Below are 18,872 nucleotides of genomic sequence, written 5' to 3'. Positions count from 1 at the left end.
GCTTTGGGGTGAAAAGATACACTTGACTGAGCTAACAAGGCCTGTCTGCCCTTATTGGGTAACCAGACTGCTGGATGCCAGGCTGGCTCAGAGGACAGGTGCACCGGAAGGCGGGGTAGGGCAGGGCAGTGGCCTCAGCGCTTTGCGTCAAGACTACCAGGATAAAGTGACTTTTACTTTATTAAAAGCATAATGGTTCTTGGATAGTAAATGGGCATTTGCTTGTAGAGCGCATTGCCACCTTCATGGCACTCACAGCGGCATTGTGACCGACCGGGTGTTCGGTGTATGGCTCAAAGACACTTTGGCATTGTCACAGAGGCTCAGGATTGAACTGCAACCACACCATGCCATGAGAACTGGGGGGGGGGGGGGGGGGGGGGGACCACCCAATTAATGAAAAAAAAAATGGTCAACTGTAAAAAAAATGTGCCCTGAGATATTGCCGGCGCCATTGTAAGCCATCCAACACAGACATTTCCAGGGCAAATAACTCCACTGTACTAAAGCACTCATGACCTTTTCACAGTTTATTAGAACCCACTCTTGGTAGAAAGTTGACAATACAGTCAGTGAGATTTTCTATGTAGGGGCACGTCTCGTCAGGTGTCGCCACAGTGATTATATGCTTTGGCATAGTTTTTACATGAGGCGGATGCCCTTCCCGATGCATCCTGCTCATTTTAACACAGACAGTGGCTTGGAATTAGGGTTGAGCATTCCCATTAAGATGTTAATGTTCCTGACAGGCATTTGAACGGTGGTCTGCTGTGTCAAAGACAGCAATTCACCGCCACTATCTACCACTCATTACCCATTAGTACGTTGAAATACTGTATCAATGTACATGTCAGAGAAGAAACTGGCACTGGCTTGGTCAGATATTGAATTATATGAATGTGAGATTCCATGTTGGCTGGTTCAATATAATGTGTACATTCAATTTTTTGCGGGGGTGTCTCGGCGATTGACTGATATTGTTCATGTGGGAATGAAGGCCATTATAGAATTTACTCCTTTTTTGCAATCTGAGAAAATAAACTAAATTGCACCATATTTATTTCAATATATGGGACATGTGTACAGTATGTGTGCACATTTGCCTTCCTGACGTGGCAAATTTATATGAGCCTTGGAGGATTTCACCTCCAATCAAGTCTCACACACACACACACACACACACACACACACACACACACAGGAGCCTGGGGGTTTGGCGGTTGGTCTATCCGTCTAGCAGGGTGAGCAACCACTCAGGCATGGATGATAATGCAATCAACTGTCATTAGAGGGACAGTGAATACACGCATACAGGGCACAAATGATGCTCATTCAGCTGTCAGTCATTTGTTCAAAATCACACACATGCCATTTAATTACAGCAATACAAGTTCCCCAAGCTTAGACTTCACAAGCTGACAAATTTGCACACATTGCACGCAAGTGGTATGAAATGCAGAGGAAGGCAACACCAATTTCCAAATATCTATATGAGCGCACGACATCTTTCGCCTTTCTTCACCAGATATTAATCATCTCGAGCAACTACACAGCAACGGTGTGGCATCACATTGTTACTTTCCACCTGCACAGTGTTACTTCTCGTTAAGGGTCAATGTTTTAATGTCTCCATTTGCTTCTAATACCACTCATCAGAGACAAACAATTTTAAAATATCTTGCATGTGACGTACAAATAACATATATACTAACGTATCTACAGTATCAGCCCAATGTCGCTTCGGCCAAAGAAAGCAAAGTCAAAAGTCAAAGTCATGTTGATCACATTCGATGTGAGAGGCATCATCCACCATGAGTTCTTGCCACAGGGCCAGACAATCAATCAGCATGTCTCCAGAGGTCCTGGAGCATTTGCTTCGCTCAGTGTGCGAGAAGAGACGAGAGTTGTGGCAGGACAACTTGTGGCTGCTTCACCGCAACAACGTAATTTCTCCCAATGTCCTGATCTTCCGGCAGTTCTTGGATGAGAAGAACATTCTCCCTCGTTGACTGATCTTGCGCCGTGTGACTTCTTAAGGGGGTCATCAAGGGGACCCATTTTGACGACGTGGAGGCCACCAGGACCGAATGAGGATCATTCCAAAACAATCCTTCCAGCAGTGCAAAGAAGCGTGGCAGAGAAGGATGGAAAAGCACATTACACTTGAGCGGGATTACTGTGAAGTTGAAACCATGTAAACTGTTGTTTTTGTGACGCCAGTTCCGCTACACACCTTGTATGTTCTTGACAATCTCTCTTTTTCTCCCCTGTCTTTCGGCCATTCCTCCCTCCATATCCTGAGATACGTACTGCTTTCTCCTCTTTTCGGATCAGCATCACACCTCTCTCTGTAGCGACGCTGCATCGCTGTTGCACTTGGTGCTTGAGCCATTTTCTAGCAAATATGCACAATTTAACTTTAAACTGTCAGGTAAATTGTACAGACAACACAGTAATAATTACTGTTTAAATCCAGACTGATGAAAGGTCAAATTCTTTTACATGCACAAGCATTGAAGATAGTAAGAACTTAAAACCACTCTCATACTAAACTTGTACATACTCATTCTCAACTAAAATATCAATGTTTCTGTTATAATTAATCGTCTTTAAGTGTTCTGAAATAAGCACATACATTTTGTGTCAACTGATACACTAGCGGAACAGTATTCACTAATGTGCAACGTCTGCGAATGTGAAAAAAAAGTACGTTTTTTAGAAGGCTTTTGGGCTCCATTTGATCACATTTTTACCCCCACCTCAAATGGTAGTCACGGAACTGAAAAATGGAAGCTGTATTTACCCCCCGGCTGACCGTCTAGTTGTGTGATAATTATGCTTTACAGGAATATGGCGACAGAGAAGAAAGCAGTCATGTAACGTAGCATAAAAATAATGGACTATCAGCGGTGGGCTAAATCGTCTAACTGTATCGTGCAACAACAGCACGCTCTTTCGAGAGTTGCTCAAAAAAATGAGGTCATGGGATGGCACAAAAAGCAGCTAGTGAAAACTGAAAACAGACCCTGAAGCCATTTTGGCTCCAAGGGGAGGAGCGCAAAATCTGATAACATGCCCCATGTTATGTCCCGTGTGGAAACCTCTGTTGGGGCCCAGGACTTGTAAAACGAAAAGAAAGGAGAAAGGCATCACCATCATACCTGCTAGAGGCTAGCAGGGTCGAGACTACTGTGAGCTGCTGTCGATAGTGTGTGCAAAGACGAAACTTGTAAATAGGATCACTGCAGATCATCGCCGAATAGACATAGCCCGTGCTTAATCTTGTGTCTCTTCTGAGAGATGTGCAGAACTGGGTGGGCGAATATCACTGTGCATCACTGAGGAGTCGGAAGCTGGCGTGTTCGCCTAGTTGAGCACAGGAGGGGGCATATCGGAGTTATCCTACCGAACAGTTTGACAGCATCTTAAAAACAACCATCCACTTGGGATCGTCTCCAGTTTTGAACAACTAACTGTGAGTCCATTACATCTCAACTGTGACATCAAACAGGAGGAAAGTGGGCTGGACTCGGGGGAGCGTATTTGAAAAATAAGGGGGGAAAAAATCTGAGGTGCAAATATAGGAATATTAACTCAAGGAAGTTTTAGACAGGAGACTGGGTAAAGAGGAAAAGTAAAACAAAGTTCAGACTCAGCCACGTTTGAGTCCTACAGCGTCACATCGTCGTCTCTTCTTAGCTTCTGTCTAACTCACCAAAATCATATTTTACCGCTCCAGGTTGAAGTGTTACGTCTCTAAAGGAAATCCGCTTAACTGAAGCATTCAGATAAGTATTCAGATCAACACTGCTCAATGTGGCATGATGTCGACGACACGGCCTTTAAGTTGAAGGCAATCAACACGGCCATTCAAAAAGGCAAAGGAGCCACTGCACAAGAGCTTGTCATAGATGAATAGTTGATATGGCGCTGGACGAAGCAGCACGGGGAATTTTCTTGCTGCAAGAGGAGGAAGTTGTTCTGCTTCTCCTCAGACAACGAAGACAAAGACTTCATTCGGTGGGCAGGATAGTATCATATCAATGTGACACTCGAGATGTTTGACCTTGTTGTTGTTGTAGCATTAGCGGTAGTTTTCCTATTTATTTTGATTCCGAATCCAAACAAATCAGATGTCGACCCAAGGCACAAACTGTATTCAACCTTGGAAATTCCACTGTAAAATGACTGCAATGTGTACAGCCGTAGCAATAGGTGCTTAAGTAGGGGTAATTCAAGATAATAGGCAAGCCATGCTTAGAAAGGAACAGGAATGATGAATGCTACGAGTCAAGCCAAGTACTAATTTGGCTAGCAATGGGTACACCTGGGTCCAGCAAACAACTCCCAACTGACAGGAAAAGAGCACAAACTCTGAAAAGCATCCAATAATGTTGGTTACATTTTGTCCACATTTAAAGGACATTAAGATAGAGGAGAAGTACTCGTATGGCACATATGGGCCGGATATTGGAAAGATTCCAGCGGTAGTAATAAAAATGTGATAATAGCTTCACTGTGATTTTAAATCCGTATTAGCGGTGATTTATTGAGCAGCCTAGACGCAGGGGACAGAAACGGCTCCTGAAAAGATTTTTGCCATTGCCCATCTCACCTTGCATAGAGACGATGGTATGAAGCCTCGGGTTCAAGCACTAATTGGGGCCAATCACGAGTCTGCAGCCCAGACAGAAAGCCATTATGGTCATCAGTGCAAGCATGAAAAGATGTTCCACACAGTGAGGGAGATTGTTAAGTGTCAAGGGCAAGGAAGTCAGTGCGTCTGGGCAAGAAGAGGGGTCTTGGAAGATTACTGAGAGACACAGTCATTTCCTAGTGGTTTCACTTTTACCACGCATCTCACCAGAATAACGGTACCTTTGAGATGTCCACTCACCATGAACCTGAACATTTTGCCTCAATGAGGGAAGATGAAAGCAGATCAGCACTAACCGATTACCGGTAATATAAAAAGACAGAAATTGAAGACGAAGTAAATGATTTAGCTACTTAGACTTGGGTTTGCCGGTATGTTCAAGGTGGTCCAAGATCCTGTGAAAATATGTGAGAGAGACAAACAGAATTTGAAACTACTGGACAATAAATAGCTTAATACCCAAACTAAATAATGAAAAAAATGTTCCAAACGGGGAAAAGAGTTTGCTTCCCACACAAGGGACGTCTTTGTAAGTTTTGGCTAAGTATTGGTTAGTTGCTTCTTTAACTTATCTGAAGAACACAAATTAAAAGGCAGAACACCACAGCAACAAAGCCTGAGGGCGGAGAAGCAAGACTTTTACTCCACATCCAAATTCAATCCACTGTAAATACGAGTAAATAAATACAAGTCCAAATAAGGGATGGGCATAATAATCCATGAACTGATTCATTGATCTTTAATAACTGCTGATGATAAATAGCATCCTAAATTTGCTTCACAGTGAGGAAGCAGAGCACTTCTTTCAACGACTCAAATCCAACTGTCAAGATCATGCAGAGCACAGTTAGTTCCCCAGATCATAACAACACAGTGGGTTCCATGATGCACGACATCTTTGACGTTACAATTGTGATGATGTTTGTTATTTGCCCGAAGCCACAGGTGTCAAACTCAAGGCCCGGAGGCCAGATCTGGCCAGCCACATCATTTTATGTGGCCCGCAAAAACATAAAACATGTCAACTTCCAAGATCCTTTCTAAAATGTCTCCCAAATTTTTAAATTCTCATATGTAAAAAATAGAAGATATATTCTAAGCATTTTCTTTTTACCAAACCCCTCATGATAGTAACTTAAAAAAATAGTTAAATCAACAGTTATTCATGACTTGACGATATGGTTTCAGTCATAACGGCCCTCCATGTGAAACGGTAACTAAAATGTGGCCCGCGTCAAAAATGAATTTGACACCCCTGCCCTAGGCGATGCCACTTTACTTGCAATGAGAGATGTGCATGCGAGCCTCTGTGTGTACTATGCAAAAAGGAGAAGTCATACATCAGTTTGCAGCAAACATGACATGGGTGAGATCGGAAAAAAAAAAAAAGAAAAGAAAAACACAAGCAGGTGTGTCTGTGTTTTCTTCCTTTTCTTCCAGGTTTGACCCTTGGAAAACAAAGACAAAAAAGACCAACTTCGAAGCCACCTGTATGTAAAATCTCACCTGTCCTGGATGAACTGCGGCAGGTGGGGAGAAAGCGTAGAAGTGGATAAAAGTGGGCGTGACAGTTGAGAGGTGCTGTTGTCCGCAGTCATTGAAGAGAACTTGAATAGGTCAACTTTATACCACACACTGCTGTTCTTACGATAACCTATTTGAATGATTTCATCGACTAAACACGCTAAAGGGTGGAGATTTATGTGTTGTAAATAAATTGGCCAACGTTGGAAAATTACAGATCGAGAAATAGACATTCCGAAGGAGCAAGGAGAGCATTCTGATCAATGTTACGAGCACAAAATCTCTGCAAATTGGTCAATCTCTCGACCACACGTGCACGCACGCGCATTGCCGCATATCTCCCTGGAATAGTAGTTCAGTTAAAAAGCAATTTTCTTTGACTTGTTACTGCAGCTAATCACCCTTCCGATATTTACGTAGTCATATGTTAAGTAGCCTAATTCGATTAATAGTGATGTGGAGCCTTCATCCACCATTTTTTTTTCTCATTTCAAAGCGGAATTGAAACAATTTAGGTCATCTGGCCCCATATTCCCACAACCAGGCTGAGGGACATGCAAATCAGATGCAAATGCCAAAAAATGTGAAACCAGTCATGGGCCTGAGTAATAAATCCTGAATTTAGCCTCTTGGCATTCCAAAAACAGCCAGTTGGGGTTCAAATGCAAATGGCATGCAAATAGCCCAGATGCAGAGCGCTTTTATTTTGCCTGATGCACTGAGCACACGGGGCATCCTGGTGGCTTCGAAGGCAGAGGCCCATAACACGGCCATATGATATTGTGGTTTTCAAGCCAGCTCATCGTGCAATCCCCCTGACTCATTTGCATTCCTCCTCTGACACGTTCCAGAATGCAATGACTTGTCAGACTAAGCCAAAATAAAACAGCCTAAATGTTTATAAGATATCCGATGAGATGTTAATCAAGAATGTGAGACCATGAAACAATGCAGAGACCAAATCATTTCAAACAATATACAGCAGACAGACGGATGGAAGATCAGTGCACAGACAAAGGCAGCAGCAGGACACAATGGTGGGTCAACTGAGAGATGCAATTTGACTGTCGGAGGAAGGAAAGTCAAATAAAGTTTGACTAAGAATGGTAATGTAGTCAAAAGCTAAAGATACTGAGGCAAATGAGACGGAGAGAGTTGCTGAGAGGGCCACTTTTGCAAAATTGACTGGAAAATCCGGGGAAAGATTTCACAGGACCGAGAGATGCTTGTAGCAGAGTGTTTCTCAAACAGGAGAAATGAAGAGAAAAATGAAACTCGGCGTGTGCGCTCTGAAACTGAGTTGAGGGAAATTTGCAAACAGTCCGCTGATGTCGCTTGTTCCCGAAGAAGGGGAAACGTCCGTGTGGTAAATTAATCGAAGGGAAACACATTTTGCAGAGCAGCGCAACGTGATAAGCTTAGTGGACCACCTTCTTCAGTTGGCAGTGTCTCCGCAAATGACACGCATCATTGGCACGCACTCACACAGAGCTTCGTTTGCGCACATCTGCTGATCGACCATAGTGGAAATAATCACTGTAACGCACTAAATTTTAACTTTCTTGCCCTGAACATACTACCTGATCTAAGTCTGGCCGTGATGCCAATGCAGTCGAAACGAATACCGCAAAGCCCTTAATCACAGCCTCCAAACCTCCGTACAAGATTCTGGCCCAAGTGCTTAGCACAGAGCGGTAAACGGAATGTGGATGTTGGCAGAAAAGCAGGTGATTAGAAAGGCTTCTCTTACTCAAATCATGCCAACGCGCACACATACGCAAGTTTACTGCCTCCGTTTTTCCCTGCACTTCACCAAGGAAAGTGGATGTGCTTTTCTGGCTTTGTTCAGACAAACGGTTAACATTTTCGGATGATAAGTATTCTGGAGGCAGCAAGCGTAATTTGAAAATGTATTTATCCAACAACAACAGTTGTTTGTCGTAGAATAGGAAGCAAAATGGTGAGAGATGAAATGCTAAAAATAAATAAACAAGTTGCAAATGCCTGCCGATTAATTCATCCGACACCCGTATCATGAGGGTGCTTTCACACCAATCCTAAAGTATGTCGGCAAACATGGCACCTCAAAAATCGCTGAAAATGTATGTAGTTATAACTTGGGCAAACTATCACTACAATGCAAGAATAAATCTAAAAACATAAACTTGTTTAAAAGACAACCAAGGATGAAAGCACCATAACAGTTGGTCTAACCGTGTCACCACTACGCATAAGTAATATGCATCATCTCAACATTAGTAAACCCATTTCGCCAGAAACGTCTACTGAGCATCCAGAAGATTCTTAAAATACCTCAAGGAGTCTCGACTGATATCTCTTAAGCACACAAAGCAGCTCTGGAATACGTAAGTGAACATCCTTGCTGCTCGTGTGAGCCTCCATACATCTGAGCATGAATACATTAGTTAGATGGTGCAGACATGGACGTATCCCAGAGAATCTGCCTCCAAATTAATAAATTATTACAAAATGAAACAATTTGAAGTGTTTTCCTTCGTGAATAATACATGTATCAGTTCACAGTATGTGTTCATGAGGAATCGCAACAGGACAGAAAAAAAATAAAAAACCGCAAACAAGAGTGGGAAGTGAGTGTACTCGCTGCAAATGCACACGCATTCACACACTTCACCAGCAACACATCACCGTCGAACAAATTCCAATGACAGCAGATGGCATCAAAACTCTCGGACGTCCTGTCACCGCCTTTTTATATGCTAATCCGGTGGCTGTACGCATTTGAATCTCTTTAATGTTGTGTGGTCAGGAGCTAAATCAAGCGGCGGCACTCATGCTGAGTGTATAACAACACATCGAGACACGAATTCTGAAAGCAATGCATCACTAGACACAGGCGGTATTTCATGTATTTTTGGAGACTTTCAAAATAAGAAGACTCATGTTACGCTAATTTGTTTACCTTTAAAAGGTGCATCCCACCTCAAATTTGGCTCACCGTGACATGTTTTATGCAAGCACTCATTCTGTCATTCAAAAGGCACAGCAGGGGGTCCTGCTGTCATCTGTTCCACTCAGCTCATTTGCTGCTTTAAGCCACGCTTCAAGCCACTGCTGATGAAAAGTTGATCGCGCCCAACCTCAAAGTGACGGCAGTGACAGCTGCAAAGCCACCTTGGCCGTGTGGGAAAATACAAGAGAACCGTTGTGAACAAACTCGATCTAAAGGCAAGACTTGTCTTTGAACGACGCGTGAGCACACAAATAATCAATTTTTTGTTTTTTTTTTACATTGCAGGGGAGAAAAAGTCAAGAAGCTCAATAGGCCACTTGTCGCAGACCAGAGACAACAAAGTGTCAATTAAGATAGCCGGATGACATTCCTAGCATGGAAACACCAAAGATGAGATTTTTACTAATTCACATTTGTATACAGGATCTCTTTCAGGAGGAGAAAGAAATAGGGTGGTGTGACATTCAACACTAACTAATGTTGCATTCAAAAAACAAAAATAATAACTGTGATCACATGAGAGCATGATATATTGCCCAGTGGTAGAGAGCTTGCAAAGCTGCCAGCACAGGTGTTATATGCTCTCGGACCAACTTCAGCAAACGGCAGCTTGGCGAATAACAACATAGAGAGACCGTTACTTTCCACAAGGACTACTGGATGTATGATGATTGCTTCAAATAACACAATTATCTGTACTTCAGAGGGGTCATGTAATTATAATTTAAAAAAATGTTCAGTGTGTAATTTATGCAATTTTCTAAGCTAAAAATACTAAAATACGAGTCTACCGTACTACAAGAGCAATGCAAACTTTGAAAGCTACCAAGTGAATGCTGCTGATTTTAATGGAAGCCCTCTTTAGAAGAAATGTGCCCAGTACGGTTCAGCCATCATAAGACGACGTTGTGTTTTGAATTCCAGTCCCGTGCTGTGTGAATTAGAAAGAGTGGACAAGAATGAAAGAACACACACAAGTTCCAATCTAAACAAACAAAAACAAGCTCAATCATTATTTGTAAACAAATAAGCCTCACAGTATGGCCAGCCAACAAATTACGAGGCTCTGGGACACACACACACACACACACACACACACACACACACACACACACACACACACACACACACACACACACACACACACAAACGTATAATGAGCTGCTTACGGTAAATCAATGCAGTTTTTCTCTGGTCAAGCAAGGTCCTGCCAATGTCTCCAATCATTTTTTTTTTCTGCTTGGTGATCAAGGTTATTTTGTCCGACGCCAATTCAAATTAAAGCCGCTGCTCAAATCATCCACAGCTTTTAACTCCACTTTATCTAATATCTGTGCTCTCACATGGAAATGGAACACATTGCCAAGTCATTTATATGTATGAAGGAACGATTAGACAGAGACGTGTCAAATTTATTTATTACAAAACCAGTGACATGCTCATACAAACACCAGTGGTCTTCCAGTGTGCAAAATACTTGAATTCTTTCACCTTCCCAACTGCTCCCATCTTCCATTTTCCACAGTTTCTTCATACGTCATCTGAACCGGGAAGCCCCAAACAGTGTTCAATCACATACATGTTAGCCGGTGCTTGTCTTCAGCGGGTGGTCTGATATGTACATGCACACTTTGCTTTCCATTTCAGCAGGTGGTCAGCAAATAATGCCACTGACGTCTGAGAAATCTGAGCCTATATGACAGAAAGCAGGGGACAACTAGGTAAAAAGTGGGGCGTGGGGGTGGGGGGTAATTTGGGGGCTTGAAGGTGGCCTTGAATAACCATTTGTTGCATGCCCTTGAAGACCTCATTTCTTTTGCTTCATAATCACGAGCGCACCATCAGCCTCTCATCACATTAATTGTGAATGTCTTTCAAGCATTAATTTCTTCTTCATGAGAGAACTGACATTTGTTTTTGTTAAGTCCAGACGAGAGAGAAAAACAAAGAGGAGGACAAATTAATAGAGAGAGAACCCAAAAGTATCAGCTTTTAATGGAACAGACAAGCTAATTATTCCAAAAGTGAGACATAATGACAACCTGACAAAGAAAATGTCAAAAAATATCGATTTGTCTTTGGTTCTTTCTGAGCGACTGCCAAGAAGTCAGGTACATCCTTTTGAAATTTGTCCTCGAAGATGAGAATGTAAATATGACTCCGTTTTTTTTTTTGGCGGTGACCCTTTTTTTTCTGAAATTGTTGGACTATCGTCTGTTCTGTTGATCCAATGACTCCTACTTTATACCATTGCTCAAATCACAGCCACGATATTCCCAATATATGACTTGTGGGAATTTCAAATCCCTTCCAAACGCAGACAGTTTTCCTGGGATAACAAGGGGTGACTGGCTGGCTGACTTCGGTGGGGAAGAGCGAATACATCCCCAAACACTCCAACCCCGGTGGAAAATCCCATTTTTCCGGCATAGCCAATCATTTATCCTCCCGTTGCTTCATTTAGAGATGGAGTGCACAGAAATATAGACTAAATCAGGGGTGGCCAACCCACGGCTTGCGAGCCGCATGTGGCTCTTTGGCTGGTTCAATGCGGCTTCCGGGATTTCACACGACAAGCGTGGAAAACGCCTCGGCGGTGGCAATGCCATTCAAACAACGGCGCTAAATACACGACGTCAGCCTATCATCAATCCCGTTACTTGATTGACATAGAGGGCAACCAATCAGATGACTGAATCACCACTCATGCGCAAACAACGGCGCTAAGCGCTAACTAGTCAGCAAATTACCTATGATGTCAAGGCAGGGGTGCCCAATAAGTCGACCGCAATCGACCGGGAGCCAGCGGACTTGTCCCAAGTCGACCGCAAGGGGTGGGAGGAGGAAATTGAGGGCGGGGGAAATTTGTGTGTTTGTGTCTTTAGCTTTCTTTCGTTCATGTTCATGTGTGTGTGTGCGCATCCCGTGAGGACGGGGTGCCCATGTGTATGTGGCTCTTTGCAGTAACGAGGTAAAAAAAAAAAAAAAAAAATGGCTCTTTGTCACTGACTGGTTGGCCACCCCTGGACTAAATTAACAAATTATCGATACTGGAAATGTTGTGATGATCTTGTTTCTAGCTATCCATTGACTTTCTAGTTTGGGAAACAATACCATCCTTTTGGGCAAGCATTATTTTCAATGTTGTGGTTTTCTAAATTTTAAAGACTTACCTTACACGATTAATGCACTCTGCTTCTTCACACTCACAGGGAATAAAACAGTGTCGAGCGGTGATTCCCAACCAAGGTGCCTTGACATCCTAATTAAATACTCACTAACCGAGTGTATAACCTGTGACGGTTTCACACTGAGTCAATGTGTGAGTAAATCCGGACACGACAAAGAACGGTGGATATCTGAAGCACCTTAGAAACTGACTAATCGATGGGAGATTGCAAAAATAAACATGAACATGTAATACAGTATGAACACGTCTACAAATACGTGTATATGAAGAAAATGTGATTTTATAAGACATGAAACAAACAACTGCAGTGTTCCTACTTCATCTCTGAAAACATTCAGTCAGCAAATGTTATTCGCCATCGGCAACTACCAATGTCACCGACGAAGCCAACGTATGTGTCTTCTATTTTCACAGTTGGCCATTTTAGGCATATATCTCCAAATGCAAAATGGCAGTTGTTTTCAAAGACTGCCTGTTTGAGACAAGTTTTGAAAATATTTGCCATCGCAGGCATCAAAACGCTGTTGTCATGTAAGCAAAGTGAGAGTGACTTTTTCTCTCGCGTGTTTTCAACAGTAGCAGTTTTCATTACATTTTTGACATGTTCAAAATTCTTTTCCTCAAAGTAATCGATAGATGAGATTGAGCGATGATCCCCTCCTTTCCTCGTGCAATCCCACTCTCCTCTTTTCTCTATCCCTTCTTCTCTCGAGGGAGTTTTAAAAGCAGGCCAGGCTGGGTTACCTAATCCCATTGCTTTTAAAAGGTTCCTGGGTGCTGCATACATGAGGGTCACCTTGTAGGATCAGCCGGACACGAACATGCATGCACGCACGCACGCACAGCGCTTGGGATCATTCCAATTTCCTGGCTTTTAAATGGTTATAGTGGACGGCTTGGACTTGGGCTTGAGTGGAATTCCAGGCCATGGAAAATGTTTGTTTGCATGCCTGTCTGCAAGACAGGAGATGCAAGCAAGCGATTCCGCCTTTTAATTTTTTTTCCACTTCAAGTTCAAAAGGATAAATGCAAATCATCAGTAATGGACGCTGATGTGTTTGAGACTAAAAAAAATTTTCATTTTTAAACACAGCCACTCGGTATAAGTGATCATATTCAGAATTATTTAACCCTGTCAACAAATGAATTTGCATATCCGTATTTACATATTAACAGGCGCCCCAGCCGTCGTATGCCTGCTCGAAGCTTTTAAAGTCTTGGTATAAATAGAACCTAGTGCAGATGGAGTGATAAACATTTTCAAGTGTGTGCATTTAGGTATGCAAGCCAGCATACATTTATTGCATCCAGTGTCGGGTTCAGTTGTGTATTGTTATTATCGCTTTACATTAAAAGCACTTGAGCTACTGCAGCATGTCGTCAGACGTGCGTCTCACTCGTGTCTGTTTCTACGGGACTAACTACTGCTTTAAATTTTGCATCCGCCTCTTTCGGCTGCATCCTTGATCCATTACCCTGCAGATACATCCTCTCCTCTTTTCCGTACATCGCCTTCTCCTATGCCATTTTCTCTCTTCGAGCCAGCGGAGTGGACTGTCGGACACGTATAGCAGCGAGTTAGCAGAAAGACAGACAGCCCATCTGATCTTACAAAGTGACAGCTGCCAACGAGCCCTAACACACACAAACACACACACACACACACACACACACACGTGCACATCACGCATTTGCCCTTTATCGAACCTGTTTTCACTACCTCTGAAAGTGTGTGTCTGTCGAATGGCCAAGTGTGTGCGTTTGTAAATGTGAGAGGTGGAGTTAGAGGGAACATTTTAAAGCTTCACTCACTATGACGCGGCGGCGCGTAATGTTGCGTAGCACAACGTCAGCCAATCAGAAGGATCCTCACCCTCCGATTTATGAATGAATGAGGTGCTGCGTATGCGACATCTAGACGCACACACTAAAAGCGAGAATACTCTGCAATGATGTAATGCAATCACTCGGAGCGGCAGGAGCGGCTGAAAAACAAGTGTTGTATGGAAAAAAAAAAACAAAAATTAGGCAGAACAAGTTTGAACATTGCCAAATACATACATACATTGATGTGATGAATGAACCGGTAAAAGACAAAGCTACTTTTTCCTTCAAGTGCCATTAAAAAGGAGAATCCAAAACCTCCAAGTGCTTCAGTTCAAAGAGCTATAATTACTGCCTTTCATTGAGACATTTGCAAAAATTAACTATGGGAAATTAAAAACATTTCATCTATCCCATCTTTAACACCGGCAGGCAGATCTGTTGTTTCAAACTCATATGAGCAACACACCTCACACCCATTGTGTGAAGTCATATCCTTTAACTGCCTGTGTCCAAACAAGGAACTAAAAGCAGCCCGTTTGGCTGACAATGTGTACAAGGGAGTCATTTTGCCTAACCGCTATGTAAAACTCATAACTGAAGTGTTTTGTGTGAGGACGGCTGGCAGCGACAGGGACGGGGAGGGAGAGAGTTGGGTTGCAAGCGTGCATTTATGTACACGCCTTTCAATGAAGTCAATTTCTGGCACATTGTACAAGCCTCTCAACTAGCTCATTTGCTGCCAGTGCGCTACTGCAGGTTAACAGTGCCCTCTTTGGTCATACAGTGGAAGGCATGAAGCACGTCGGCAAGCATACACAAACGCAGACAGTTCAGCAGGTGTAAACACAATGAAAGCAAAGCAGCCTTTTGAAACCTGGTGTTAAACTTCATTTTGATTTTTTTTTTTAATTTAAATGCACTGACATGATCAGTTATTATCTCAACTGGTGGGGGGTGATGTGTTCCTAGTAGCTACAATTAGAGCATGCAAAAACACTGACAATTGAATACCAACATTTTCCTTTGCAGTTCCATTTCACAAACGTAAGCTGATGATTTAACTCACACTGAGGAGAAAAAGAGTTATGTATCTGAAAATTGTGAATGAGAAAAGAAATTTACAAAGATTGTTTCTAAGACGCATGACCTCATCCTGTCCTCCACTTCTCTTGGGGTAAGGCTGCCATCTAGAGGCCGCCACAACAACTGCTACTACGCTTCGCGCCAGGTGATGATGTCATAGTTGGAGAAAGAATGAAAGTTTGGCGGGGCGGGGGGAGTACGACATAAAGACAGGCAGGAGAAAATGTGAGGGAGGGAGAGAAGGTGATGTCATGTTTTTTATAGCTTGGCCTTTGTCTAAAACTGTTTATTTCACGATGCAGCATTGATCTGATGCACATTGGAGGTCAGCTGGTTTGTCTTGTAAAGACCCACAACAATACACACAAAAATTATCAAGCAGGTTTCCTCTGTTCAATAAGACACACCATACCCCTCCGCCCTTGATAATCTACATGATTCCATTCCTCCGTTCACGTGCAGAAATCTCAAACCCTCCGATCCAATTCCATGGCATTGCATACACCACTCACAACCGCACGTACACAATCATTGTCATTTCTGTACATGACAGACAATTTCTCCTTCCGACAATCACAACGAACGGCACTCGCTGAGAGAGCATGGGGTGGGGCCTCTCAAAATATGAGGCAAGAGAAAAGCAGACATTAACAAAGAGGAAGAGACAGAAGACTGTAGGGGAGAACAAAATGGGAATCAAACTAATCCTTCAGCTTCGGCAGAGAGCTGCTTCCCCTTAATCACTACCCTGCAGACATGGCAGAAACTGGGAGACAATGGAGAGAAAGAATATTCCCCAATGGTTGGTGAAGCCTCAAACTACTTAACTGCATAAAGAATACCACAACCAAGAAGGCTCTCATGACAGAGACCCAACACTGGTGTGATACCACGGAAGCAGTTCATGTAATCAGATTACTCCAACATTTGTGAGAAGGCGGTCCAGTTGTCATCAACTTTGACGTCATACGAAAAACAAACTATTACACTGCGTTGGTAAACTCATTGTGATCCCATATCTTTTGAGAATAAATATCTGGATCACAATAACGGTGGTCCTTGTGAAGACATTAACAGTGCACACTGCAATATTGAAACTGCATTTAACACACACACACACACACACACACACACACACACACACACACACACACACACACACACAATAAGAAGAAGCGGGAATTATGAGGCACTACATAAAGTAGAGAAAGCCAACTGAGCAAAAAGAAAATACTATCCACAAGAGCAACTTTTGATTTTATTACCAAGTCACTATTACATTAGACTGTCTTGAATTGCACCTTGATTTGCAATGGACCGTCAAACAGCTACAGAAGCAATGTACAGTAATCAGATTGGGAGAAAGGCGGATATTTCCCGCACCGCAACAAGAGCGGGAATAGAAAACAACTCTGCACCAACTTTCTGAAAGAAACGGTGCTTTTATTTCATTACAGATTCCAAGTACCTTGACGGTAAGGCAATTTCAGAATTCCTGCTATTCCTTTTTAGTGTCTGGCCAACAGAGCAATACTGCCAACAGAGCAATACTGCCACCTTGTGTTTCATAACATAATTACACAAAATTCAGAGGCCAAATCTACTTGTCCTGTCGAGTTCGACTTTATCTTCCAATATTTGTTGTAAAGAACTTTGTTTTCCTTACTATTAGTATGTACAGCAATTTCTTGAGCATAAGATTGAGGAGTCGAGGAGGGTGTATTATACTTTGAGTTGGGTTGGTGTGTGTGTGTGTGTGTGTGTGTGGGGGGGGGGGCGATGACTAAATTCATCACATAGTTGTTTACCTGGTAACAAAAGAGCTTTTGAAAAAGATGTACTTTAATTTGAAAATCTAACGTTACAAATGCATCATAATGTGGTGGTTTTGACAAAATTCCTCCGCAGAAGGAACTGGAAACCAATTAGTGTACTCCATCTACGTGGCATGCTTCAGGGGTTATGTTACTGCCTTCTTTATCCTACGAGTCTCTCTGAGTTTCAAGACATATGTGCAATAATGTGTTTGCTGTCATATACCTCCTCGGACTCCCTTTTTCAGCCCCACAATAATATAACGGACTCTTAGAATGCACTATTTGTCCCTATTTTGGCGAATGGCAGCGTGCTAATTTATGGTTGCTCAATAAAAATTACTGTACTTCTATTCCAAGAATATACAGCGGAACCTCTAAAGTTTCACATAAGGTAGTTCTTGTCAACGTACCAAGTCGAAGATTTTTTTTTTCCCTCAATAGGAATTAATAGAAATTTCCAAGCTCCAGGTTCAAACCGTTGCATTGATAAAAGCGTTATCAACTGCACTGGCAAAGGTTCTCGCAAAATTTTGAAGTGGTGTGAAATCGTTAAAAGATTATTTTGTAATTTTTATTTCTTGTTGAGTTGCTTTACCATCACTTTAAAACACAATATAGACCACAGAAACGGTTTCTTACTTGTCATTTTGTATCCACTGGCAGCAAGCTGCCCAGCCATGTATTCCCCATCTGAGTTGTTGTGACTGCAGCCCCATGTTTTCATCCAGATTTTCTGAGTCCCAGGAATCAGACTAGAAATAAATTAAGAGGATCACAGTGGAAAGGATAAGTTGAAAAACATTTGAATAGCATATACTAAAGATCTAATCCTAAACAGTAAAACATAAAAATGTCTAAGATATATACTAAAAAATGTAACTGGTACCTTTTAGTTAAAAAGATTTAGTTTCCAGACTACTCTAAGGAACACTTTGTAGATCAGGTGAAAATCACATTATCGGCCCCCCAATTTCCGATCACATGAATGGATCGTGACATCCCTAGTGTGCACTTTTAACGTTAGGTGGTACTATGCAGTGCGTTGTATTTTTGTTGACATATTTAATATACCTGTCAGCTTGGAGTTCCTCATTGTCCAAAATGTCAGTTTTTTTCCTGGACCTGGGTATGATACTCCTTCGGGCAGACTGCCTCTCATGAGGTGTGGGGTCATGAGAAGACACCATGTCCTCAATGTCGTCAATCAGAGAGTCACAGGCCGACGGCATGGTCTGAAATAAGATGTTTTGTCAGCAAAAATGAGGATTAACAGTATGGGGTGCTCTTGTTTAAGTTTGTTTGTTTGTTTGTTTGTTTGTTTATTTATTGAACATATATAAAACATACAATAACATGACAAAGTGCAAACAAAAATTATGAAAGGAAAATAAAAGTAAAAGTAAGTAATACAAACATCATCACAGTTATATGTTCAAAGGAGTAGGAAGAAGTATAAAACTTATCTAGTCCTACCCCTTTTTGAGCAATAATGTATATTGATCATTTCCAAAGAAAAGGAAGAAATCTAAATTTCATCAAATACTTTTACCCTTTTGTGTACTATGCTTACCTATTGATACACCTTTCGGTTTGTATATATGTATCATTATTCTTTCTACTTTTTATATCAAATAACTCATATTCATTATATATACCACATTTCTTGAATACATTCAATAAGTTGTTCAAAATCCAGAACAAGAACAAACCATAGTATTACTATATTTTATAAGTACCAGTATATAAAATTTATCTTCTTAACTTTGTTTTATGTAGTTTTTT

General features: G+C 41.9%; 1 protein-coding gene across 1 annotated transcript in view; it reads right to left on the bottom strand.

Moving 5' to 3' along the window:
• The window catches only part of cdkal1 (CDK5 regulatory subunit associated protein 1-like 1), a 201,470-nt gene that overhangs the window by 179,945 nt on the left and 2,653 nt on the right, over nucleotides 1-18,872 (bottom strand). The window contains exons 2-3 of the mRNA XM_019872988.1: nucleotides 18,162-18,322; nucleotides 17,730-17,842 (exon numbers count right to left, since the gene is read on the bottom strand). Coding sequence (XP_019728547.1) covers nucleotides 17,730-17,842; nucleotides 18,162-18,319 — 271 coding nt within the window. The 5' untranslated portion in view covers nucleotides 18,320-18,322. The remainder of the gene's footprint in view (nucleotides 1-17,729; nucleotides 17,843-18,161; nucleotides 18,323-18,872) is intronic.

Source organism: Hippocampus comes, unplaced genomic scaffold, assembly GCF_001891065.2.
Source record: "Hippocampus comes isolate QL1 unplaced genomic scaffold, H_comes_QL1_v1.1 scaffold242, whole genome shotgun sequence".
NCBI lineage: Eukaryota > Metazoa > Chordata > Actinopteri > Syngnathiformes > Syngnathidae > Hippocampus > Hippocampus comes.
This window is presented reverse-complemented; position numbering and strand designations above follow the sequence as displayed.